This window comes from Scylla paramamosain, chromosome 11 (assembly GCF_035594125.1).
Source record: "Scylla paramamosain isolate STU-SP2022 chromosome 11, ASM3559412v1, whole genome shotgun sequence".
Classification (NCBI taxonomy): Eukaryota; Metazoa; Arthropoda; class Malacostraca; order Decapoda; family Portunidae; genus Scylla; species Scylla paramamosain.
In genome coordinates this window covers 28637865-28664779 of record NC_087161.1, presented here as the reverse complement: position 1 = coordinate 28664779, position 26915 = coordinate 28637865, and the positions used below count along the sequence as shown (strand labels likewise).

General features: G+C 44.5%; 2 protein-coding genes across 2 annotated transcripts; one reads left to right on the top strand and one right to left on the bottom strand.

Moving 5' to 3' along the window:
- Positions 1-1136: 1136 nt before the first annotated feature.
- LOC135104646 (monocarboxylate transporter 12-like) lies at positions 1137-16946 on the bottom strand. The gene is made up of 5 exons (XM_064012178.1): positions 16845-16946; positions 4407-4621; positions 3105-3212; positions 2208-2465; positions 1137-2119 (listed from the first exon to the last, which is right to left on the bottom strand). Exons 1-5 carry the CDS (start codon positions 16862-16864, stop codon positions 1137-1139), a joined length of 1584 nt encoding a protein of 527 aa, XP_063868248.1. The 5' UTR covers positions 16865-16946.
- Positions 16947-20240: 3294 nt separating this feature from the next.
- On the top strand, positions 20241-26532 carry LOC135105222 (probable 18S rRNA (guanine-N(7))-methyltransferase). The gene is made up of 7 exons (XM_064013341.1): positions 20241-20662; positions 21763-21800; positions 22439-22617; positions 23095-23288; positions 23707-23835; positions 24420-24526; positions 25503-26532. Exons 1-7 carry the CDS (start codon positions 20621-20623, stop codon positions 25642-25644), a joined length of 831 nt encoding a protein of 276 aa, XP_063869411.1. The 5' UTR covers positions 20241-20620; the 3' UTR covers positions 25645-26532.
- The last annotated feature ends 383 nt before the right edge of the window (positions 26533-26915 follow it).

Below are 26915 nucleotides of genomic sequence, written 5' to 3'. Positions count from 1 at the left end.
TTGCTGATTTTTATGTCCTGGCAGAGAGAGAGAGAGAGAGAGAGAGAGAGAGAGAGAGAGAGAGAGAGAGAGAGAGAGAGAGAGAGAGAGCACACACACACACACGCACACACACACACACATATCTGGATTTTCAGCTGTAAGGCTGCAAGATTAATAAACCGATTATTATTATTATTATTATTATTATTATTATTATTATTATTATTATTATTATTATTATTATTATTATTATTATTATTTTTATTACTATTATCACTATTATTATTATTATTATTATTATTATTATTATTATTATTATTACACGGTTTTAGATGTGATGGCACTGCACGGCCACAGCGATGCATCGCACCAGATGTGAGGACAGACACACACACACACACACACACACACACACACACAAACACAGCTTTTCCACAAGTTGTTGGAGTTTGGAATGAGTTGGAAAGAAACGCAGTACATGCTAGGACAATACATGGTTTTAAAGAGAGATTAGATAATAAGTATCGAGACGGGGCAGCACGAACGTAGACTTCTCCCGTAAACCACAACTAGGTAAATATAACAAGGTGAATACACTTTTTTTTAGGTGCAATGGCGCTACACTACCACACCACTGCTTTACGTTGGATGTGAGGAAAACACACACACACAGGTACTGTTTTTTGAGATAAGGGTAAAATGGGGGAAAAATAGTTCGCTTCACGGGCCGGAATGAATAAGCGTTTTCAGTGTTTTCAATACCTCGAGTTTCGCGATCCTTGAGTTTATCGCTGTACCTCAGGAAGAAAGCAAGCGCGAAACTCGGGAAGGTAGTGTTGGTATATATATATATATATATATATATATATATATATATATATATATATATATATATATATATATATATATATATATAAAGATCAACCCCACACCACTACTTTATACATTCCTTTGGCGGGACTACATTCTCTGTGGAGCATTTCTAATGGTTGCACTATGCGGCGCAAGTAATAACTCGCAAACGAATTTTCAAAATTTATCTCAGTTTTCTCTCTCTGAACCCCACACTGGGCCAGTCGGTATTACTTGTGTCTTCGTATGTTAGTTTACGGTATGTTATGGGGCATGTGCACGAGACGCAACTAAACACTGTTTCATGCCACACTTTGTTTCGTGACACCGGCGCGTTCCTGCATATGACGACGGCGGTGACAGAAGTAAGCGGCCAAGTTGAGAAGGGAGGCAAGCGCAGGCGCAGCAATGCACAGCACCATGGCGCTGCCATAGGAATGATACAAGTCTACTATTGCTCCTGTGACGGGAGGTCCCACCAGCGCCCCGACGCCTGTCACGAAGAGGAGACAACCTAGCACGTGTCCCACTCCCACCCCGGACGTGAAGTGTGAGGGCATGAGGGCGCTGATGACGGAGTGAAGGCCGCACGCCACACCAAAGCCCACCATGGCGGCAATAAGTTGGGTGGGGATGGAGGCAGCGGCGGCAAACCCAATGGTGACGGCAAGCAGGAGCTGAACAACGCTTAGCAGTAGGAGCGGCGAGCAGCCCCGGCCCACCAGCAGGCCCGCCAGCACGCGGCCCAGCAGGTCTCCGCCGCCGCTTCCCGCCAGTGCTAAGGAAAAGGCGGCACCGAGCCCTTCCAGTTCTGCCCAGTCCCTGAGCACCGCGAACACCGTGGTGATGGCCATGACGGTCAGGAAACAGGACGCGGCTAGCAGACAGAAGCCCGGCGACCACAATACCTGCTTCGTATTGACGTGGTGTGCCTTCACCTCGTCATCTGTACTCACCCTCGTTCTCGTCTCCGCTGCTCTCTTCGCTTCTTCCTGGGATTCTGATTTCTCCCCACCGCAGTGGAGGACGACGCGGCAGGGCGGAGGCGCCCTGGGGATGGAGTAGAGGGTGGCGAGAACACACAACTGAAGGTAGAGACCCGCACAGAGGATCATGGCGCCGCGCCACCCAAAGTGAACCACCATCACCTGTATCTGTGGCCCCAGCAGCAGCACCCCACATCCAGACCCTGCCATGGCCACGCCCATCGCCAGGGCGTGCCGCCTTTCCCAGAACCTGGCGAGGCCCACAACCCAACCGGAGAAGGTGAAGCTGGTGCCCACTCCTGCAATAGTTAGTCATTCGTTACAGAGGTTGTTCTCATGTCATCTCCCTCCCTCCCCCACCACTCAGTGTCCCTGCCTGACACTCACCATTCACCACGCCGTAAAAAAAGAAGATATAGGCGAGGCTGGGGGAGAGAGCGGACCCCAGGTAGCCCACTGCCGCCAGCACTGCGCCCAGGTTGAGGGTGGCGCGTGTCCCCCAGCGGGAGAGGAACCATCCCCCGAGCGGCCCGCTGCACATGAAGACTGCCGAGTTGGTGGCGTACACCCAGCCCGTCAGGCCGCGGGACTGCTGGAACGCCGCCACCAGCTCCACGAAGAATACGCTGAAGGAGTAGTACAAGGCTGCGGCGAGAGGGAAGGGGAGGAGGGGAGGGGACGGATATCAGATACTACTACAATATATGTGGATATACAAATTTTACACGTTGTACTGTTACTTTAGTATGTAGCAGGGAACAACTTACATGTATGCATGCGTGTTGTGTGTATGTGTGTGTGTGTGTGTGTGTGTGTTTTAGAATATTCGATGTACTTGCGTATGTACTGCCATCACATTCTTATTTTACTATTATTATTTTACCTTGCATTTTGTTATTTAGATATATTCTGTTTTAATTAATCATCCTTTTACTATATATGTTATTCTTAATGACTTGTATATGAACCAGAACCCACGTAATTTACACTCATTGCGTGATTTACTCTTCTGGCCCGTATTCAGAAACACTCTTGGCCTCACCTCCACTACTTTCAAAAGTCTCTAGTTGAAGTTACATGAATTGTTAAAGGCACTGATGTAATTCTATTGAGAGATTAGCAATATTTTTACAATGTTAACAGGAGAAATACTCTTGATAACCCCGCTGACCATCTATGTTGCCTTTTGAAGACAATCGTGGTGAGAGAGCAGAGCTTTTCTGAGTACTGGCTGTTGTATTTTGGTGGTCAATACAAATCTAAAAGTCTACTCGAGCCGCCCACATGAAGTAATGAAAAACTGGAGGAAGGCAGCCACCAGCACCACCCACGCCCACCCGCCGTCCACGTCAGGGCTGCGGGCGCGACACTGACATATGGGGCCTCCGCCTCCTGCAGGTGAAGGGAAATTGTACACATGAGGCGAGGGGAAGGCTGGTTCACGACTGACTGGGTAATGGAGTGAGTGAGTGGGTGACTGACTGACTGACTGGTGGAGTGACTGAGTGACTGAGTGACTGGTGGAGTGAGTGACTGACTGGTGGAGTGAGTGACTGAGTGACTGATTGGTGGAGTGAGTGACTGACTGACTGGTGGAGAGAGTGACTGAGTGACTGATTGGTGGAGAGAGTGAGTGATTGACTGACTGGTGGCGTGAGTGACTGAGTGACTGATTGGTGAAGCGAGTGACTGAGTGACTGACTGATGGAGTAAGTGACTGAGTAACTGACTGGTGAAGTGAGTGAGTGAGTGACTGACTGACTGGTGGAGTGAGTGAGTGACTGACTGGTGGAGTGAATGAGTGAGTGACTGACTGACTGGTGGAGTGAGTGAATGAACAACTGATTTGGTGGAGTGAGTGAGTGACTGACTGGTGGAGTGAGTGAGTGACTAACTGACTGGTGGAGTGAGTGAGTGACTGACTGACTGGTGGAGTGAGTGAGTGAGTGACTGACTGGTGGAGTGAGTGACTGAGTGACTGACTGGTGGAGTGAATGAGTGACTGATTGGTGGAGTGAGTGAGTGACTGACTGGTGGAGTGAGTGAGTGACTGACTGACTGGTGGAGTGAGTGACTGAGTGACTGACTGGTGGAGTGTGTGAGTGACTGACTGATGGAGTAATGGAGTGAGTGAATGACTGACTGACCAATGGAGTGAATGACAGACTGGATAATGGAGTGGCTCAAAAACTGACTGACTGAATGACTGATAGAGTGGGTGAGTGAGTGACTGATGGATGGAGTGTCTTTTGACTGAGTTAATGACATGTGGCTGACTGACTGACTAACGCAGATTATCTTAAAAAAAAAAAAAAAAAAACTTATGATTGAACTACTGGCTGACAAAAAAGGCTTTGTGATGATGTCTTGCCTGGATGTCTGACAGAACGACTGGTAGACTGATAGATTGACCACGTATGTATGCAGTAGACTTGCTGACTGAATGAATGGTAAACTGGATATTCTACTGACTTACTGACTCACTGAATGGATGGCAGAATAACTTGCTGACTGAGTGGCAGACTGACCAACATTTCCTGACTGACTGACTAACTAACAGACTAATTAGCTGACTCACTCACTCACCTCCATTCGTAGCCAGGAGGGCGGCGTTGAAGTCCTCCTCGGTGGGCGTGGAGGACCGCTTATGGGCGAGGGTGGGCGTGGGCGGCAGGGGAGCGGGGAAGAGGGGCGTGGCGGAGGTGATGTCACTGCCGAGGCTGACCTCCGCTAGCACGCCGCCCACCACCGCCTCGTCGCCAGCCTCCAGTGACGTGTTTTGTGGCGCCATCGTCGTCCTCCTGAAGGGGATATGACGTGATTAGGCATTTGTACATGCATACACACACACATACACACCCATACACCCATCCATACACACACACACACACACACACACACACACACACACACACACACACACACACACACACACACACACACACACACACACACAGGGGTTCGTGTGCGCGTGTGCGTGCGTGTGTGTATGCGTGTTATTGCAATGTTGATGTTGCTTTGCGTCGAGGACATCAAACACGTTACTGTTAGCATAGTTTATCACACCCTATCTGATGCGTCGTGTTGACGTGTTGATTTCGGCCCCAGCTCTCCTGCATCTGCTGCGGGGCGAGTCTAATTGTGAGGACTACTTCATGTTGAAAAAAAACTTATTCTCTGTTAGTTTTCATGTAATTGCTGCTTAGTAACCTTGAATTAGTGGACCACTTGATGTTTAAACACTTTTTATATGTTTTTTTTATATTTTTTTATCATTATTATTGTTTTTTTTAATGGTTGTTTGTTGTCAGAATGCCAAGAACCATTATTTATGTCAGACCAGCAAAGTTTTGTCGTGCGTGCGTGTGTGTGTGTGTGTGTGTGTGTGTGTGTGTGTGTGTGTGTGTGTAAACACACAAACCTAGGCGGTGAGGGTCAGGTATAATGCAACTGTTGCCTAGCTGACATGGTGAACAGTGGCAGCCAGGCCGAAGTTGGGCGGCGGGCGGCTAGGCGGCTGATGCAGGGCGGGATGGTGTACGCAGAGCTGTAGGCAAGGTGTGGTTGGCACGAGATGGTCCAGTAGTGCGGTGGGCTGCTAACAGGTGGAAGCTCGTGCACTGTGCTGTGTGCAGTACGACGCAGCCAACGATTATTCTTGTTTGTTGATCTGCCACTCAGCGGCGCGGAGGCTACACGCCACGGGGTTGTGGTGGCTCTGCTGTCGTGCAGTCATATGCGTCATTGAATTTTAAAGATTGTGGCCAATAGTTTTTCAAGTCCATGCACCTTTCCAGGTTTTGAGAAATTTATGTGTCCTCGTTCTAAGGACATTAATTAAAAAAAATAATAAATCACTAACATTTCACGTTTTTCTTTAGTTTTAAAACTGAAAATACATAATCTTACAAAAAAAAATTATGTATATATATATATATATATATATATATATATATATATATATATATATATATATATATATATATATATATATATATATATATAAAGGCACATTGAGGTGCCAGACCCCAAAAGAGAAAGAGCCAAAAGGATTATACAAAACTAGAGATGTGTCTTGCTTGAAGTGTTGTAAATTGTTAAGTCTTGCACTGAAAGAGTTTATTAATCGTGTGTACTTCGCCAGAGTCTCTCCACGCATTGCAGACACACACGTACGTACCCGAGACCTTTCACCACCACGACTGACTGTCGAAAAGCCATGAGGATCTTGCCTTCTTGCGTGTCTGGCTGATGACTGACTGAACCACCACTACCACTGCCACTACTACCACTAGGCCAGTCTTCACTCTGCCTCTGCTCACACAAGTGTCAACTTTCCACAACCATCCATACCCAGGTTCATTACTGCTTGCTCACCTCGTCCTCACTCTCAGCCCCCGTTCCTCCCCAGTCCAGCTCCCTCGTACATACTGTTCCAGGACCCCCTCCTCCCTCATCCCCTCGTGATACCTGGAATGTTCCGTTTTTTTCTTCCTTTTGTCATGAATACCATACATACTTGTAATTATTTCCAGAACTGACACACACACACACACACACACACACACACACTACACACATTGTATGTTTTGTCAAGTTTACCTATTTACTTTGATTGAGATATTGTACTCATTACTATTATACTACATTGCATTGCATTAGCAAGGTTTTCTTATGCTTGTTCACCTTGCCACAATTTGTTATTTAATCTATCCTATAATCTGTCTGTCTTAGGAGTTACGATTCGACAGACTGTGCCAAGCAATATGTTTGTTATGTCTTCACATATTTGTAAACCTAAATAATGACAATAAATTTACTTTACTTTATTTTACGCACACACATTCACAGTCAATCAAATCTCTCTCTCTCTCTCTCTCTCTCTCTCTCTCTCTCTCTCTCTCTCTCTCTCTCTCTCTCTCTCTCTCTCTCTCTCTCTCTCGCTCGCTCGCTCGCTCCCTCTCTCTCTTCTCTCTCTCTCTCTCTAAGAACATAATGACCACATGCTTGCTTAGTGATTCACAACAAGGAAAACCCGATGGAAATTGTGGTGGTGGTGGTGGTGGTGGTGTTGGTGAGATAGTGAGAGAGTAGTGTTGGTGGTGGCGGTAGTGTTGTTGTTGTTGTTGTTGTTGTTGTTGATGTTGGTGTTGGTGATAATAGTGGTATTATTCTTATCGTTATTGGCGGTGATGATAATTTTGTTATTGTTGTTGATGGTGGTGGCAGTTGGTGGTGGTGGTGGTGGTGGTGGTGGTGATGGTGAAAGCAGTCATCGGGAAGCCTCATAAACAAACGCTGAGGTCATGCACGTCTATGTAATGAGAGAGAGAGAGAGAGAGAGAGAGAGAGAGAGAGAGAGAGAGAGAGAGAGAGAGAGAGAGAGAGAGAGAGAGAGAGAGAGAGAGAGAAAAAATAAAACGCAAGAGAAAACGAACGAAGCCTTACACACACACACACACACACACACACACACACACACACACACACACACACACACACACACACACACCTTCCCTTCCAAAGTTGCACCCTCCATTGTAAGCCTAAATATTTCAACTTACCCACTTAACCCTCCCTACCTGTATCCAGTCTTTTCTCAGATGACAAAGCATGACAAAGCTAAGAACACCGTGTTGGGATTATAATGTGAGTAGGTGTGTGCGCATTATCACATCCATTCATTCTCTCATCCCGTCTCTCTTGACACATTCATTTCGACTCATCTCTCATAAGCATTCTTGTTAATTCTCCTTCTCATCCTCTCTCCGCTTCCATTTCTCTTCTCATTCTTTCACTTCTTCATTTGTACTGTCCTTCTTTTTCTTTCTTCTCGGTGTATCATCTCTTCCTTCCTCCTTAACCTTTCGCTTTCTCTAGCCTTTCCTTTATTTCCCTTTCTCTCCTTTCTCTTTCCCTCTTTTCATCTCATTATTACCATTCTCTCTATCTCCCTCATGTACTTTCTTCTCCTTACTTTCTCATACGCTCCTCCCGTAACTCTGTGCTCTCTCTCCCCCCTTCCTTTTCCCTTTACTCTCACGGTCTCTACGCCTCTCTGCACTCCCTCCCCCGTACCATGTCATGAGGGAAAGGTTACGCAAGAGGTTATGCAGCGGTGCAGCCTTGTGAAGAGAGAAGACATATGTCGGGAGAAGAGTGATGGATGTAGGCAGGAGACTAAGGGAAGACCAAAACGGAGGTGGATGGACTGTGTAAAAGAGGACTTGAGAAAAAAAAAATGATTTCACGTAGGCTTGGGAGAAGGTGTCAAGAAAAAAAAGAAGAGGAAGAGGAGGAAGAAGGAGAAAGGCAAAGATAAGGAGAAGAAGAAGAAGAAGAAGAAGAAGAAGAAGAAGAAGAAGAAGAAGAAGAAGAAGAAGAAGGAGGAGGTTATGCAAGTGTCTCCGCTCTTGTTCTTCCTTATGTTACTTGCCTTCCTTCCCCTCGCTCCATAACAGATCACATTCCACATTCCGCGCACGACTGTGTTCTGTCCGTGGTCATGCGTGTCTACGTGAAATTAGTGGAGTAGGTGAGTGGGTGGGTGGGTTGGTGGGTGGGTGGTATAGATGAGGGGGGGATGATTAGGTTAGGTTAGTGAGGTAGTGGAATAGGTGAGTGGATGGGTAGATGAGATAAATCAGGGCCGTGAAGGAGATAGGGATAGATAGGTTAGGAGGAGTAGTGGGATAGGTGAGTGGATGGGCAGTGGAAGGGAGTCAATCACAACCACCACCACCACCACCACCACCACCACTGTCTGAGTTGATAATGTTATGCAAACGAGCCTCAATGTTGTCAGTCACCACGTCTTGCCTCTTTCCCTTGGAGGCGGGCACGGGGACCTTTGTACTGATTAGGAAGTTCCTCATTTCAACGGTAGACAAAACCAAAACACGTAGCGATGGCTCTGACATCACTTTATTGTTTGTGTTTACGAAAACACTTTTTTCTTCTTTCACATACGTGTTAGTTTTGAAGGAACACTAGATGACATATGGAGAGGAGGAACAATAGATATGGTGTTTTGGTGATAATATCGGTTACGAAAGCAGTTTTTCTTTCTACTGTTAGTCTTGAGAGGTAACACGAGAGGACACATGGAGAGGAGAGACTGAAAAGATTTGTTGTTTTGGGGATACGAAAATGCTCTAGTTTCTTTATGCCACTTGATTCTACTCGAATTGCCTAATGCAAGTCACGAAAGCACGATTTTCTACCTTTTTCCTACGTACGTATTGGTCTTCAAGCTACACGAGAGGACAAATAGAGAAGAGGAACTGAAGAGATTTGTTGTTAGGGGGACATGAAAATATTTTAGTTTCCCTGCGTTATTGCGCGTTATTGTTACCAAAATACTCCCCAGTCATCGGCCAGGTTTGATCTTGCAAGACGCGATTTTTGTGATGTGTACCCACCAGTCATGGGTTCTGGGGGGGTGGGGTTCACCAGTCAGTCACGAGATGAGCGAAATGAATCTGAATGCTGGCCAAAGGTAGCGACTGTAGCTTGAAGAGGACGTGTTGGGTGTAATGGCTGGTAGCTGGTACGGATGATGACTTGTTCGGTGCGTGGGTGTCTTGCGGGGCGTCACCTCTCTCAGCCCCGCTCTGAACAGCTGGTCGGAGAGGTAAAGCTCGTTAAATAATTGCCGCAGTAGCACCCCACACCAGCGGTACCCGTGCCGTAAGGTTTAATACGTAAATGTCCTTCACTGTTACACGCGTTAGACTGTTACGTGATGTGAGACTGTTACGTGGCAGAGCTGAGATTGTTACCAGGCGGACAGGAGTTTTTCAGGTGGTAGTTTAGGGACACCACATGCTGGAGTCGGGCTCTGATAACTTAAGAGCATTAAAAATAAGGGAAGCAGTAAGAAGCAACTAGGTCAATACATGGTAATTCCTGTATAAAAAAGAAAAAAAAACAATTATTTCCACCAATCATCCTCGTCCATTCATTTGTCTAGTCTTTTTTTTTATCAACGAAAAGCTTTAATGAGGACGAAATTTGCCTTCATCAAGTGATAGGCAAGAATGTTATCACTGTTATGCTTTTCCTCTTCCTCCTTCTTCTTCGTGTTTTTCCTTTTCTCATTCATTCGTCTTATTATCTATTTTTATTTATTTTTTCTGTCTTCTGCAACGCCATAAAGTTACCAGATCACTAAGCGAACGTGTGTGTGTGTGCGTCTGTATCGAACTTTCCTGGGCCCGTATTCCATTCTTCTAAGGTGAATCTTTACATTCAGGGCAACGTTGAGCAACCCCCACAGCAGACGAAATCTGCGCCTCACCACTGCCATCTACTTAGTGGGAATACACAGGACTCTCTATCTTCCTCCTGCTTCGGGGATCTCTTGCTAGGGACGCCACGCTTGGGTTTCGAAACGGATCGAATCGTGCTCTGTTTTGGCTGACGGAGTGTCGATGTTTGCGTCATAAAAGAAGAAGAAGAAGAAGAAGAAGAAGAAGAAGAAGAAACTAATATGATCTTGGTCTCCACATCAGCTGGTAATAATATAAAGCAACTAGATCAAGCCAAGACAGGAAATACAGGTGGTTGGGGTTTGTAGATGGCAGGGCGGTACGTAAAAGTAAAGTTTCAATATTAAACACGCAACTGATTAAAAGAGCCTGAGGAAAACCAGTTGAGGGAAGAAGATCGAGGGAAAGACAGACATTGAGATGTAGGGACGGAATTGCGATAGATCTGCAAGGAATGGGAGGCACAGAGGAAGATGCAAGGGAAAGAAACAACTGGAGGAGACTCGTGCATGGCGCCAACCTCTTGGGAAACAGCGAAGGAAGAAAGAAGGTTACAAAACACACAAAGGTACAAGTAATAGGTTCGACTGGGCTGGTGATTCATGCTGGTTATCAAACTCTGACGATTCCGTGGGGTTCTAACCTGGTGTCCCTGCTGGGGTCAGCATAATCTAATCTCGCCTGTTTCCCTACCCGGGGGTCGACAATCAGGTGCAGGCTGAGATAGTGCACAAGCAACGTACTGTGTTTATCAGTAACGGTGAACACATGTGGTTGCATTCAAACAGTTCCGCTTCTGCTGTGGTTCCCCGCCACCCCAGTAATACCTCCAACTGCTCCTCAACCTCCACCACTCCACCACCACATTATCACACAAAAGATACCGGGCGCAGATAACGAGTAAACCTTTCTCTTCCTTTTATACTTCAGCCTGCTTATATCTGATATTTTTTTGAATGGTGGTCTTACATTCAGGCAGTTAAAAAATAGCATAGGTCATTGCTTTTCCCCGATACTATAGTTCTCAGAGAAGTGGTCTTAAGTTTAGGTTGTTAAAAGTAGGTGAGACAACACCAAAACGTTTGAGAGTGTAGGCCCAGCGTGGCGCATCACAGACAATGCTCCACACTGGGATAGGTTCAGGCGTGCAATGTTCATGGCGTGTTGGCTAGGGGTAGCGGGGCCATGCAGGGCCACCCAGTGCAGACACTCAATGCTGCGCCGCCAACTGCAGAGTCTATGGAGTAGGGTGGTCCAGTTCCCTTTCCGCCATAGACAGGTATCCATTCTAAAGCTGAGGGAACCTGGGTGCGGGTAGTCACCTGAGAATTCCGACTGCAGGATTCCAAGCCGGGACTTCCATACTGTGAAAAACCTCTGGTTACACCTCCACTACTTTCAAAAAAGCTCTAGTTGGACATACACCGGTTTTTATAGGTGTTTTTATGACTCTATTTATAGATTACCAAGAATTTTATATTACTAACATCAAAAACATTCTTGAGAACCCGGCCCATCAACTATGTGGCCTTTGAAAATAGTTGTGGTGAGAGAGCAAAGCGTTTCTGAACAAGGGCTGCCGCCTCAGCCGCCGCGTCACTACACTGCTATATGACCTCTGATAAGAAGTGACAGTAGATAAGCAATCGTTCCATTAACAGGGGCGATCATCTACTTGAATGAGCCGTCTGCGTGAAGATTATACATGTAATTTACGTGACGAAATTCTCCAACACACCTTACGAATTTTCTTATGTATTTTTTATGAAAGAGGAAATCTGGCCAAGAGCAACAAAAATGCTTAAAGAAGGTAAAGAAGAAGAAGAAGAAGAAGAAGAAGAAGAAGAAGAAGAAGAAGAAGAAGAAGAAAGGTAATAAAAAAAACTCCACTGGATTTTACCGGTTCATCATCTTACTGGGTAAAGAAGGAAGGGAAGGAGGGAAATTACGATGAGGGGACAAAGTAGTATTGAAATCGAAAAGAAAGAAAGAAAGAAAGAAAAAGACTGAAATGAAAGTTACAGGGCTAGACGTGTGTGTGTGTGTGTGTGTGTGTGCAGAGGTGATGGATGAAAGGCGCTCTCTCTCTCTCTCTCTCTCTCTCTCTCTCTCTCTCTCTCTCTCTCTCTCTCTCTCTCTCTCTTTCTCTCTACCATTCAGTCAATCAGCATTTAAATGCCCAGCACTCCAGAAGCACCGCGCCGCAGCCACAGGAAGCTATCAAGGCTGGTGACGCCAACCACAGCAGCAGGAGGCAGGCAGCGGAACAACTCAGGGTAACAGACTCCAGTATATGATGATCCGTATTCAGAAACGCTTTGCTCTCTCATCACGACTACTTTCAAAGGCCACAGAGATGATTAGCAAGGTTCTCAAGAGTGTTTCTCCTGCTAATAATGTAGAAATCTTGTTAATCTGTCACTAGAACCATAATAATACATTTAAAAATCCGTTTAGTTTCAACTGGAGCCTTTTGAAAGTAGTGGAAGCGCAGGCAGAAGTTTTCAGAATAAGGTCCAGACGCGACGCCGGAGACTAAAACAATATTCTGAAACACCTCCGCGCCGCACCTCCACTACTTTCAAAAGGCACTAGTGAAAGTTACATTAGGTGTTTTTTTTACGGTTGTAGTGACAGATTAACGAGATTTATGCATTATTAACAGGAAAATACTTTTGAGAACCTGGCTAATCATTTCTGTGGCTTTTGAAAAATAGTCGTGGTGAGAGAGCAAAGCGTTTTTCAGCCCCTCACCACAGCCGCACCGGACACATACACCTCACTCACTGATTGGTCAAACACACCGATTCTGGACCATATTCTGGGACACTGTAGCGCCGCACCTCCACTATATTCAAAGACCTGTAGTTAAAGTTGCTCGGGATTTTGAGGCTGTTTTTATAGTTCTAGTGACAGACAAACAAGATTTCCACACTATTAAGTGGAGAAACACTCTTGAGAACCCGGCTCATCATCTCTGTGGCCTTTGAAAATAGTTTTGATGAGAGAGTAATGCGTTTCTTAATACAAGACTCATTATGGAGAGAATACAGCAACAGCTTCCCCTCGTGGCGACCTTTCAGTCTTCGTGTTTCAGAACGTGGGTCAGTGCTTAGTGTCTTAGGTAATGATAAGGAAAAAAAAAAAAGACTGATAAGGAAGAAGAGGCTGTACTGTTGAGAGAAAGATAACGGAGAAAGTGAAGAGTAGAAAAGGAAACTCACATAAAAAGATGTGTTGAAAAGGGGGAAAAAAAAAATGACTGAATGAAAGAAAAGAAAGATATGGAAGAAGAGGATGAATTGCAATACTAATGGAGGACAAACAACAACAGAAGTAATGGATGGGAAAGCAAAGGAAAATAATTATAAAAAGACGTGTTGAAAAGAGAAAAAGAAAGATAGATGATTATAACTGAATGGAAGAAGAGAAAGAAAGTGATGAAAATGATGATGAATAATTATGCTGGAGATAAATAATGAAACAAAGAGTCATTTTTACTTATGCATGCACAAAAAAAAAAAAAAAAATACAGAAAGACGGAATTTAGAGGTAAGGGATCAGAGAGAGAGAGAGAGAGAGAGAGAGAGAGAGAGAGAGAGAGAGAGAGAGAGAGAGAGAGAGAGAGAGATGGGGGAGAGGAGGTCGGGGATGGAGACAAAGGCAGACAGACAGAGACAGACGGACAGACAGACAGGATGGATGAATTAAAAGTCAACCACCTCATATAATCTGTCATCAACCACAACAGGACAGCCTCTCCCTGTCAACCCTTCATCCACACCATCCACATCCATCCACACCCGTCCACAATCATCCTTCGCCCACCTACAGCCATCCATCTCACACCTCAGGCCATCCCTACTCATCCACACTCATCCACCACATACCTACAGCCACTGACACCCATCCATATCCATCTCAGTCATCCACACTCATCCACACACCACTTATACCATCCACGTCCTTTCAAACCCATCTATATATATGTACACACACACACACACACACACACACACACACACACACACACACACACACACACACACACACACACACACACTTTGAGGACTTCACACGTGGTTCTTGATAGCTACTCTCTCTCTCTCTCTCTCTCTCTCTCTCTCTCTCTCTCTCTCTCTCTCTCTCCCCCAAGACCTACAGTGTGAAGATCCCAAGGAAGGAACCTCGCACACTGAATCAGCTCACAATGCCCCGTCCCTCCTCCTTCCTTCTTACGTCACACTCAGTTGCGTCACACACACACTTTTTCTCTCCCTCTCTAGGCTTTTTGTTCATGCTCGTGCGAAAGCTGTCAGGGTGTTTAATGATGCACGGATAAACATTTCTGCGAGACGGTACACCTGACTAAGAGAGAGAGAGAGAGAGAGAGAGAGAGAGAGAGAGAGAGAGAGAGAGAGAGAGAGAGAGAGAGAGAGAGAGAGAGAGAGAGAGAGAGCATGTTTGTTTGGTGCCATGCCAGCTGTGACGGTGGCGGTGGTGGTGGTAGTGATGTTCAGTGGAAAAAAAGAGTGAATGTTTTGGTGTGTGTGTGTGTGTGTGTGTGTGTGTGTGTGTGTGTGTGTGTGTGTGTGTGTGCATGACTTGATAATATTCGAAGATGAATGGTTGGTTTATTGACTGACCGACAGTTTTGCGTCTCTACAATGGGATCATAAAGCACCTTAAAACTGCAAGCATAGTAATTATAAAAAAAAGAAGAAGTTATTTTGACTGAAAGTAAATAGATAAGTAGGTAAATAATGAAGTCAATGATGATGATGATGATGATGATAATGAATAATAAATAGTAGTAGTAGTAGTAGTAGTAGTAGTAGTAGTAGTAGTAGTAGTAGCAGTAGTATTAGCAGTAGTAGGGGTAGTAGAAATAGTAGTAGTAAAAAAATCTATACGTCTCCAGCAAAACAGTAAAGAGAAGGAGGGAAGGGTGGATAGAAAAGAGAAGGAGGGGGGGGGGGGATGTACAGATGTGGAAAGCGAGGAAGGTAAATATCCTGCCACACGCCTTCAGAAATGCCATGCCCTTCGCCCTCATTCATGACCAAGCAAGAACATGACAGTATAAAGGAAACCGCAACAAACCAACATCTCTTTCTGTAAAGCTGTCCCATTTTCTGTAATTCCTTCCCTGTCTTCTCAGCATTAGCAACCTCTGATTACCAAGTCCAACCCAGTCATTTGGCACTAATTTGAGAACATCACGCGTGTGCTAGACAGCACTTACCATGAAGCTTTGTGTTCTGCCTCCTCTCTCTCTCTCTCCTCTCTCTCTCTCTCTCTCTCTCTCTCTCTCTCTCAAATCATCTATGCAATCCTTCCATCTTTTTTAAGTCTGTCTCTTTTTTTTTTTTTTCCACCCAGTCCCATATTTACTTATTCTTGTTTCTTGATGTCCATCCGAACAATGCATTACAGGGATCCTAGCGTCAATGAAAGGCGACCACAGCAGAAAATGGGTTAAAAATACATAGTGGAAGTGGGTGACTAAGGACTATACTCTGAAACACTTTTGCGCCGCACCTTCACTGCATTCAAAGACCTATAGTTGAAGTTATACGAATTTTTAAGGATGTTTTGGTTCCAGTACCTGGGTAATAAGATTTCTACACTATTAACAGGAGAAACACTCTTGAGAACCCGACTAATCATCTCTGTGGACTTGGAAATAGTTGTGGTGAAAGAGCAAAGCGTTTCTAAACACGGGCCTGAGACAAACAAGAATGTCAAACGTGGGAGTGACTAATTAACAAAGATCGCGCTACTCACCCAAGGAAGGATAAGATTATGAAAGATCAGTACTGTAGTTTGTATCCTCGCGGTGGTCTTGCTCCCGCCACAAGACAGTCAAGGTGCGTGCGGAAGTCCCATTGTTGTTGCTGTTGTTGTTGTTGTATGGTGGTGGTAGTGGTGGTGGTACTTGGCGTCTCCTTTCCTTCTCACTGATTATAATACTGCAGCGCGCGTCACCTTGGCAGCGCAGCACAAGTTGGTCTCGATGCTTTTGTTAGCTATTGGTTGGCGACGGAGCTTATTTACTGTATGTTAAGCAATGTGCGTGTCTTGTGATGTTCAAAGGTGATTTTATTATGTTGTGTTTTCTACGAATGAGTTGCGAGATAAATAATAAGGGTATATCTCAAAAGTGCGTCCACACACACACACACACACACACACACACACACACACACACACACACACACACACACACACACACACACACACACTAGAATAGAGATTTAGAACGATAAAGGGGTGATATTACAAAGGCTATACCCCAAAAACAAAATTATCTGTCTTATTGCTTATGTATATTTTTCACCCAGTGTCCGCCACTGCTGATAAACTATGCTCTTTTTTGCTGTAGTGGTTTAATTTTACGTTACCAATCGTATTCGCTAAAATGAGTCTTGTATTTGAGATCATTCTTCACTGTTAGCGGCGCAATATGACCACGATGTTGCGGGGCCTTCATATATTTTTAAAATAGAATCAAAATGAAAAACTGTCACTATTAGTAAATCCCTCTACTCTTCCTTGTTTTCGCGATACACTGTTTTTAAGTTCGCATGGTAACACTCGCTGCTCTTGGTTCACCACGAGATCTGTAAGGGCGACAGGCGGGCCTGGCACGTGTTGCACGAATCCACACAAGGCCTCACATATTTGTTAGTGACGCTTGAATGGAGATGAGAGTGCTCAGCGAGGAAGGTAGACGATGAGGCGTTTGCTGCACCTTATCTCAGCCACTGTCATGCCTGGACTGCCGCTCTGCAGCAAGAGCAGGTTCAACTCTGCCCAGGCCTCTCCACGCTGCGCTCTGCCTCCTCCCTTCTCCACCCACCACGCCGTGGCGAACACGGGTCGTTTTTGAGGACGCTGCTTTCTGCGACTGTGCCTGAACGAGAGAGGCCGCAGACTAACCCGTATCAGAGAAACGCCACTGCACGCTGCTCGGTCCTTTATTTAAATTATGAATCGACCATTGTCACAATATGCCATAGTAGAATGAGGAAGCATTGTAACCTTCTCATATCAGCGTCTAGTAATGACTGATGACGGGTGCCACGGATCGCAGCCTTGTCCACCACCAAGCCACCACAGTGTTCCGTGTAGATGGTCAAAGCTACCAGTCAACGCCAATTAAGCGGGGATCCGGGTCTTCCTACCACAGATTTTGTTTTACCCTCGTACTAATAAACGATGATTATGCTTGCTTTAGAAGCAATATCAGTCAAAAATAACCCCCAAACACGAGTTTGAGCAAAGTTAAAAAGTATGTCCACAATTCGCATGACATGCCCACAATTTGCATGCGACGCCGCTACAGCCACTCGTGTACAAAAGTTCGCTACAAAACAGTGGAAACCCTCGGGGAGCAGCAGCCCCGCTACTGCTGAGTGGCGCCACAAAGTCTGTCTATCTATCTATATTTCTATCTTATTTAGTATGTAAGAATGCATATCTATCTATTTGTCTATATTTCTATTTCATGTAGTATGTAAGGATGCATATCTATCTGTTTATCTATTTATATTTCTATCTTATCTAGTATGTAAGGGTGCATATCTATCTATCTGTCTATTTATATTTCTATCTTATCTAGTATGTAAGGATGCATATCTATTTATCCATCTATTTATTTTTCTATCTTATCTGGTATGAAAGGATGCATATCTATCTGTCTATCTATTGATCTATCTATCTATCTATCTATCTATCTATCTGTCTGTCTGCCTGTTTTGTCTGTCTATCCTTCTATTTAGCTAGCTAGCTATGCACGTAGTCTCTCTCTCTCTCTCTCTCTCTCTCTCTCTCTCTGTCTGGGAAGATGAGAGCCAAGGCAGAGATGTTGGGAGGTAAGGAATGGGGAGATGGGAGGTGAGGTATGAGAAGGAATAGGTAAGAGAGAAGGAATGGGGAGGGGAGAATATTGACAAGGGAGGTAGACAGCAGAGGATAGAGTAGGAGTAAATTATTGGGGAGCTTTTGATTGATTGATTGATTGAGAGAGAGAGAGAGAGAGAGAGAGAGAGAGAGAGAGAGAGAGAGAGAGAGAGAATGCGCCGCAGCATCGAGGTCATGTGGCGCCGAAGGGAGAGCGCTTGGTTCGCCTAGTCAACAGGTAGTGAATCAACTTAGTAATTCGCTTCTCACTCTGCTGCCCTGCTGTACGCATCCCACAAGCTGCACCGCCAGGCAGTTTCCCTACTCCATCAAGACACACCAGACATAACGAAAACAATAGTGTGGCTTCTCAATAACACAGATTCAGTTTTTATACTTTGTTGAAGGCATAAAACAGCTGTGTGAGTGAGCGGGCCTTCGTAGTAAGTGTTGTTGTCTTTCTTATTGTTTGATTAAATGTTACTAATATTTCATTACTGTTTTTTTTTTTTTTTAGTAGTAGAAGTAGTAGTAGTAGTAGTAGTTATTATCACATATTATTATATTCATATATTAATTAATTAATTTATTTATTTATTCATTATGTATTGAATTTCGTGCTAAAAAATGTAATTGATACTAAACTACAATTATTTTATTTGCATCCATCTATCCACCGACTCACACTCACCGACCACCTCCATTAGCCCATCCATCCATCCAGCCAACCATTCAACCACATCCACCCATCCACCCAAAGCACACTACCTACAGGCCCACCTGCCCATCCATCCACTCATCTCCTACCCATTACCTCACCCACCCACACTCGCCAACCCATCCACCTACCATCCCATCCACCCTACCATCCACTACACATTGACCTAACCTTCCACAGCCACAAGCATCCACTAATCCATCCACCCATCCATCCACTGTCGACTTACCCTCACCCAACCACTTTCCCATTCGTCCACCCAACCACTCACCTACACCAAACCCACCATCCACATCTCACCCACACACCCCATCATCCACACCCTCCACTCATCCATCCACGCATCCACACACCCATCCAACTACCCACTCACCTATCCAATTACCTGTGTGAGTGTGTGTGTGTGTGTAACGACGAGCTCTTTTAACTTGTGATTATTAACCTGTGTGTGTGTCTGGCCAATGCTAACACGACACGTCACTTTGTTGGCAGTCGGGAAACACAAGGTTTACTTCAGTTTAGGCTTGGCTATCGCGGTGACCGGGTGGAATGTGAATATTATTGCTGGAATTATTTTATTACAGAATTACATTACCAAGACAATTCTGCTGTACAGTTTGTGTTCATAGGGCTTATTACCGCGGTCTCCACAGCGTCTGAGTGTGGCACCCTTGTAAATACAGTCTATGTATCTGATAAGGTTAGGTAGGTTGTGTTGCTTAATGTCCTTAGGGATTATGCCACACACACACACACACACACAGGCAAGAAAGAGGTAAAAGAGAGACTGAGTGGGGTGACACAGGCGGGGAGGAGGCAGGAAGGAGTAAGTTTTCAAGGATGGTTTTATGGTTCTAGTGACAGATTAACATTTCTACATTGTTAATAGGAGAAACACCCTTGAAAATCCTGCTGATCATCTTTGTGGCCATATGAAACTGTTAGGCAGTTTGTAGAAAGGAAGAATGATGAAGACTTCAGTAAATTACCAGCACATACAAAATGTACCAGATACTTTGAAGCATCAAAGAATATTGAATGCCACTCAGAACTGCTCAGAATTGCACAATTCTTTTTTGCTGTAACATCCCACAATGTTAATGTGGAGCGAGTCTATTCGCTGATGCAAAGTCAGTGGACGAAGGAAAGGAACAAGCTGAGTGTTGATATAATGAAAGGTATTCTGACTGTACAGTACAACTACCGAGAGACCTCTTGCGTTGACTTCTCCAACTTTTTAAAGTCCAACAAGGAACTACTTAAAAATATAAGAGCCACAGAAAAATATGCATCGGCACATCAAGCAACACACGCAGTGGTTGAAGAAGAGTTAGAAGACACCAACTAAGTGGAAAAACGGAATTCAAGATTATCAGCCATATGCAAAGGTAAATAAGTTGAGTTTCTTTTAATTAATTTACATGTTTTCCAGTATCATATCAGGACCATAATCAGGTGTTAGTGAAAGTGTCCGGAATTTTGATAGTTCATATATGGCAACCATAGTTTAATATCAACAAATTGCAGAAAAGAACCCAGGTAGTGAGAAGAAACACGTTTAAAAGGCCACACTCCTGAACAGTAACTCCGAACAATACATCAGTTTTGGCTAATGAGAGAAAAGAGAAGGAAAAAAAAAAAAAAAAAAAAGAAGAAGAACTAGATGGTGAGGAGGGGCTTGCTGGAGTGCTGTTCGGAAGGCCACTACGTCTCCTATCAACTGTGACGTCAGGATGTAAACAGGAGCACGCGGCGCCTCATAGCTGGTGATTCGCGCTGGTGTCTGCTGCCTCCCTCCTTTCTCTCGGTGATCCCTGGTGGTGCTTGCTGTCTGCCTTCTTTCCTCTCAAGCTTTGCAGCAGTAACGGTGAGCAGGGCAAGCAGGGCCTTTGTGCAGCACCGTCACCATGTCTAGCAAACGACCTGAGCACCAGGCTCCCCCCGAGGTGGTGAGTATGAGCCCAATAATTCAGTATCAAGACTAGACTCTTCCACACCCTGTCTGTCCACAACACTAACCACTTTCTCTCTCTCTCTCTCTCTCTCTCTCTCTCTCTCTCTCTCTCTCTCTCTCTCTCTCTCTCTCTCTCTCTCTCTCTCTCTCTCTCTCTCTCTCTCTCTCTCTCTCTCTCTCTCTCTCTCTCTCTCTCTCTCTCTCTCTCTCTCTCTCCTCACACCCGTCTGAAGTTTCTTATTTATCAGTCTACTAACAAAATACTAATACACCCTGCTTGTATCCATTGGTTCTGCATGAGGTATATACCTCAGCCCTTCACTCAACCAAAACTAACTAACATTACTTTTAGGGACTGTCGTATCTGCACACTTGAACCACCCTAATATTTCATAGGCAGTTTCCTCTTCTTTCCAGATTTTGCCATATTAACAAGGTGGACAAGGTGAGAAGGGACGAGTGTGGGGATGGTAAATATTAAGAAAATTACCATCTCACACTGCTGGATGAAAGTATTTGGATAATATTGAAGTAACATTAGGGTTTCCATCTGTGGGTTTGGTTAGATTAAGTTAGTTTAGGTTTACTTGAATTTTCATTTGATTAATTTTGTTGCTAATCTTTTTATTGGGTAGATCATGATTAAAAAAAAGCATTATATTTTTGACCAGAAATAGTCACTTCTGGAAATTAGTACTTGGCTAAGGTTATTCAGGTTATTTCCTTAAAACCCAAATATATTTTCCTGGTAGCCAGTGAGACTGTTAAGAATTGGTGCTGTGAGACGTTAACTTTTGAATATACACCAGTATATAGATGAATCACAAGACAGGGAAGCACGCCCTCCCCTCAGTGTTGTCAGGCTGGTGTTGGGCACTCACTCTGGTATTGTAACTTAATGGTGCTCTGTAATGCTTTGGTTTGTGTTCCCCATGATGGTTATTGATGTACAGATGTGAATTGAATATCCCTCCTATTCACTGGTTTGCCACACTCATTAATGTGTTTGTCTGGGCATTAACTTGGGAAACTAGTGGAAGTCTGAAGTGGATTTTGGCCAAAACAAAAATTTCAACTCTATGTTTTTTATTTCAGTATTATGGTGAGAATGAGGCGAGGAAGTACACACAAAAGTAAGTATAAAGTCATGTTATCTTGTGCTTCATTTTATATTCTTTTCAAGGCATTTCAAATGTATGAGGATGTAGAAATGGAACCCCCAACCCCACCACCAACAATTCTTTATTGATGGAGAACAAAAAAGAGTGAACTAATTATCTTTTTCTGTATCCAGCTTTACTGTTTACACATGTGGCAAGTAACAGACTGATTTAAGATTGAAGCAAAATGTGCACCTGCCTCAGATTAGCAAAGTTTCTTGTATGCGTCTAAGAATTGGAGTAGGTGTGGGCTATGGAACCATCTCATTATGAAGGGGCAGGGATAAGCCACTTTATGCTTTAGGGCCTTGCTGTTGAAGTATGTGGCCAGCTGTGCTATGCCTAAGCTTCTGGAGGTGTAGGGTGGTCCACGAGACTGTCCCTTTCCACCAGAGGCCAGTGGGGCTAAAAATGTGAATGGTGTGTTATGTTTTTGTTTGGGCTACCTTGTGTTGATTGCTGGCCTGGTATATAGATGGATTAAATTTTTCACAGCATGCTTCTGGTAAGAAATTTCCTGTATTTACTCATAATCAGATTGTGTCACTAGTCTTATAGAGAAAGTTTATTGTTGCATCTAAATCTTTGCCTTTGCCTCTTCTGTGGTCCAGCACTCGCATCATTGAAGTGCAGGAGAAGTGCACTGAGAGAGCCTTGGAGCTGCTGGCCCTTCCCCCTGACACCTCTGCCATGCTGCTGGACTTGGGGTGTGGCTCGGGCCTGTCTGGTGAAGCCATCACGGAGAACGGCCACCACTGGGTGGGCATGGACATCTCCTCTTCCATGCTGGGTGAGTTGCTGAACCACTGAACACTTTTGGTGTGCTGGGAGTCACTTGGCCTACTTCACCTTTCTGTGTGTTTTATGTATTTTTGTGTCTTGCTGTATTTCCTCTGGAGGTTGAAAAGACTGGATTTGATCTTGTGTAGTGTCTGATTCCTGGCTTTATTGTACTTGTGGTGTCTTATCTACTGTGTTTTTTGGAAAATGGCACTCTCAGTGGGCCTTAAAGGTGGCAGAGAAAGGAATTGGTCACAGGAATGCACTGTTTGAGTATTTTCCCAGGTGACTTCCCACTTTTAGGTTCACCCAGCCGTTATAGGGTACTAGTCTGCAATGACTGGGAAGGTTAAAAGCTGCTGGGAAAAGAACTGACCTCACTTCTTAATACGCTGATTGCTGAGGCCCTGGATTGGGATGTGTTACCTACCATCACCCCTGAGTTTGGCAAATTGGGCTTGCTGTAACCTCCTTTTGTGCATGTCAGATGTGGCCCTGGAGCGGGAGGTGGAAGGAGACATGCTGCTGGGAGATATGGGTTCTGGGGTTCCCTTCCGTCCTGGGATGTTTGATGGCGCCATCAGCATCTCGGCAATCCAGTGGTTGTGTTACGCTGACTCGGCCACACATCGGCCGGCCAAGAGGCTCTACAGGCTCTTCATGACTCTGTTTGCCAGCCTGGTAAGTGTTTTTTGTGTGTTTTTTGTGCTTAGTGTGAGTGAGTTAATGTTTGTGTATTCGTGTTAGTGTGTTAGGCTGTTTTTATGTAGCCTCACTGTTTTTTTTTTTTTGCATTCAAAGGTTTGTGGCTCAAGTTAGTATTGAGTGTCACATTAAATGTTTGGCAGTCTCAAAGTGTGAAGGCAGTGTGTGCTGGTCTGTCCGTCCTAATTGTGATGTCAGTATAAACGCACCAATATATCTTCTTTACCTTGTCCTGAACTCATTGATTTACTAGTTTTTATTGCAATACAAGCCATAGCAGCTGCTTCAAGACCACAATTCATCACATGCACACAGAAAAAAAAAAAAAAAATAAGATCATTGGCAATCAGACTGAAGTCAACCTGTGTTGTTCCTCTCTTGCTGCACCCTGCAGTCCCGGGGCAGCAGGGCGGTGTTCCAGTTCTACCCAGAGAATGATGCACAGGTGGAGCTGGTGGTGTCCCAGGCCATGAGGGCGGGCTTCACTGGCGGCCTGGTGGTGGACTTTCCTAACTCTACCAAGGTTAGTCTGTGGTATCTGGCCTCCACCTCCCCACCCCCACCCAGTCTCACTGCACAGGTGTTAGCTTGTCAGGAGTTGCCAGGAGATGGTATGGGTGAATTAATACAGGTGTTGTGTGTAATTCAGATGAATATTGATAGGTGGAGTGATTGAGGTGGTGCTGGGCAATGGTTTACAGGTGTTCTGTGTTTGAGTTTTGATGAATACTGAAAGTTAGTGGACCAGGAGGGGGAGTGATTCAGGAATGGAATACAGTTTTCATAGTCATCTAATACTGATTGGTTCCACACTCAGTGACGTGTCCATGTTCTTGTAAGAGGGAGGAGTCTACAGAGTGGAAATAACATTCTCTTTTGCAAAGGAAATGTGCAAAAAAACGTCATTAATCACATTTTACTCTTAAGTTAGAGAAGGTAATATCCTATCATACCTGCATTACACTAGGTACTGAAGTGTGCAGGTGAAGTTCAGATCAGGCCCCTCATTCACTGTTGTGTGAGGATTGGTTTATACTACCTAGTAATGTTTTGCTGTAAACAACACAAGAATAAGACTGAAAACATTTCCACTTTTTTTCTTGACAGGCTAAGAAAATCTACTTAGTGCTGATGACAGGGGGAGCAGCACCCCTGCCCAGTGGCCTGCAGGAGGAGGGGGCGGCAGGAAGCACACAGGCGCTCTATCAGAGAAGGTGAGTATGAACTCCTGCAGGAGGTGTGCAACAATGTAGCTGCCACCTCACCACATGGCTTGAGGGGGTTAGAAAGGCTGGTGCTTAGTGTAATCCCTAGGGTTCCATTCAATTAATTCTGGTCAAGATAAGTTTGACTTACGATGAGTCACAGGCACTGTGGAGTGACTCATTTCATTCTCTCACTCATGCAGAACTTTACAAGCCTGCTTACTAAAATTGATATCTCCTCTATGAGAAAAGTATTTGAATTACTTTTGTGCTTGTCATAAGACATTTACTCTAGGTAATGAACTGATGACTTTCTTAGTCTCCAAGGAAATTTATCGTGTTATTAAAGAAACCGTGAAATGCTGTAGAGTGCATGGTTTCCACAGAATTTCACCACCCAGTGAGAGGAGAGAGTGAAGATGCCCTGTCAGTAGGCTCAGCTGGTGTTTCTAAGGCTTTTGAATAGCATATAACTGATTTACTTCATTATTAAACTTTTGTCCCTGAGCAGAGTGTGGTGATGTATCAATTTAGCATATTTGTGTGAAATTTTACTAAGTATCCTTTAACTGATACAATGCCTGTGTTAACTTTGCCTCTGTGCTGCAGGATGAGGTGGACTGTTGCTCAGCCTGTATGTTTTTTAATATGGAGGTTGAGGAGAAATACCTATGGTTATTATTTAATGACTTTACAGTACTTTATTTATCTTACCTTTGCATCAGGATATTATGCTTCTCAGCTGTCATGAATTTGCAGAATTTTTGTTGGGAAAATCTTTTCTGAGAGGCCTGCCCCCAGCAAGGTCATGGAGGTGTCTGTGCAGCTCTGTATTTGTGACACATCAAGGTGTGAGAGCTACAGGACAGCTGTGTGGAGCACACTGCTGCATGACAGCCTCTTGTGAGGGAGCACTGTGGCATGTCATGCTTGGAGGCAGGTGTGATGCTGCAGCTCAACTCTAAGGGTGCCATTCTTCCCACAGGGAGCGCATGAAGCAGATGCGAGGTTCCCGGCAGCCCAAGAAAGCCTGGATCATGCAGAAGAAGGAGCGTCGGCGGAAGCAGGGACGGGAGGTGCGGCCCAACTCCAAGTACACGGGACGCAAGAGACCAGAGAGATTCTAGCCTGGCAACAGCTGTGGTGGTGTGGGCTGTGCTGCAGGGACCCCTTGGCACACCAACTGCTGTGCTGTGCTGGCAGTTGGAAGCTGATGGAGTCATGTGAACGGTGTGCCTCAGTGTTGGGACATTGTTTGCCATAGACTATTGTGCTGTTTATTTGGATTAAGTAAATGCTGGGATGGTTTGACAAATAGTTGACGTGCAAACCTGTGATTGATATATACTGCTGTATCTTGCATCACTCAGGTTTGGTCATTGTGACGTTTTGTTCCCCATAAACAGAAACAGAACTAGCTTTATTTATGTTCAATAAATAAATAAATAAATAAATATATATATATATATATATATATATATATATATATATATATATATATATATATATATATATATATATATATATATATATATATATATATATATATATATATATATATATGAAATAATTTGGCTGAATATGCAAATGTGTGTGGTGTTGCCTCCCCATTTATGATGGACATCTGCCTGGCCATCCAGTGTTGCTGTGCTGAAGATTTGTTGTGGCGTGGTGTCACAGAGGTGGTGGTGGTGGTGGTGGTGGTGCTACTACTACTCTTGTCATCATGATTGAGTATCATTGCTATTCCATGGCCAGCCAACTGGATCAGTCTGTTATAAGATGCTGGGGTTGGCAGGAAAGTTGCCCTCCCTAAGGTGGCCCATGACAGCTGTGCCCTGTGAGGGGGCGAGCACAAGTGATCACCTCTCAATACCTCTCACTGTGCCAGCCCTCCCTGGCCCTGGGTGTCGGCTTGGCCTGTACTGCTGATCCTGGCTGCTCAGCTCAGGCAGTGCAGGCACAATGGTCTTATCCATTACTCAGATTTGTTGATAATAAAGAATTTCTTGTAAGTTTTGTTTGTTGCTTTGAACTCCAAACAGCCTGAAGGATTCATACTTACATGTGTAACTTCCTCGCACTTACAGTCTCTGAGAACTTCACAAATCCTGAATCCTGAATCCTTGGCAGGAAGTGGCTCCCTCCCCAGTCATGGCTGTGGTTGGTGTGTTCAGGAACTGGTGCACATGCACTGGTCCAGGTAAGAATGTACTGTTGAGAAAACTCTAACCTGGTATAAGCCAGTGATGAAGATACGAAAGTGTCAGTTTTTTCTTGCCTTAAGATTAACATTTCTCTATGCTGTCAAAATGCTTCATCAGTTTTCAGTTTTTTTCATGCATTTCCCTTACCAGGTTAAAGTTTCCTATTAGTAAGTAGTGGACAGGTGTTCATG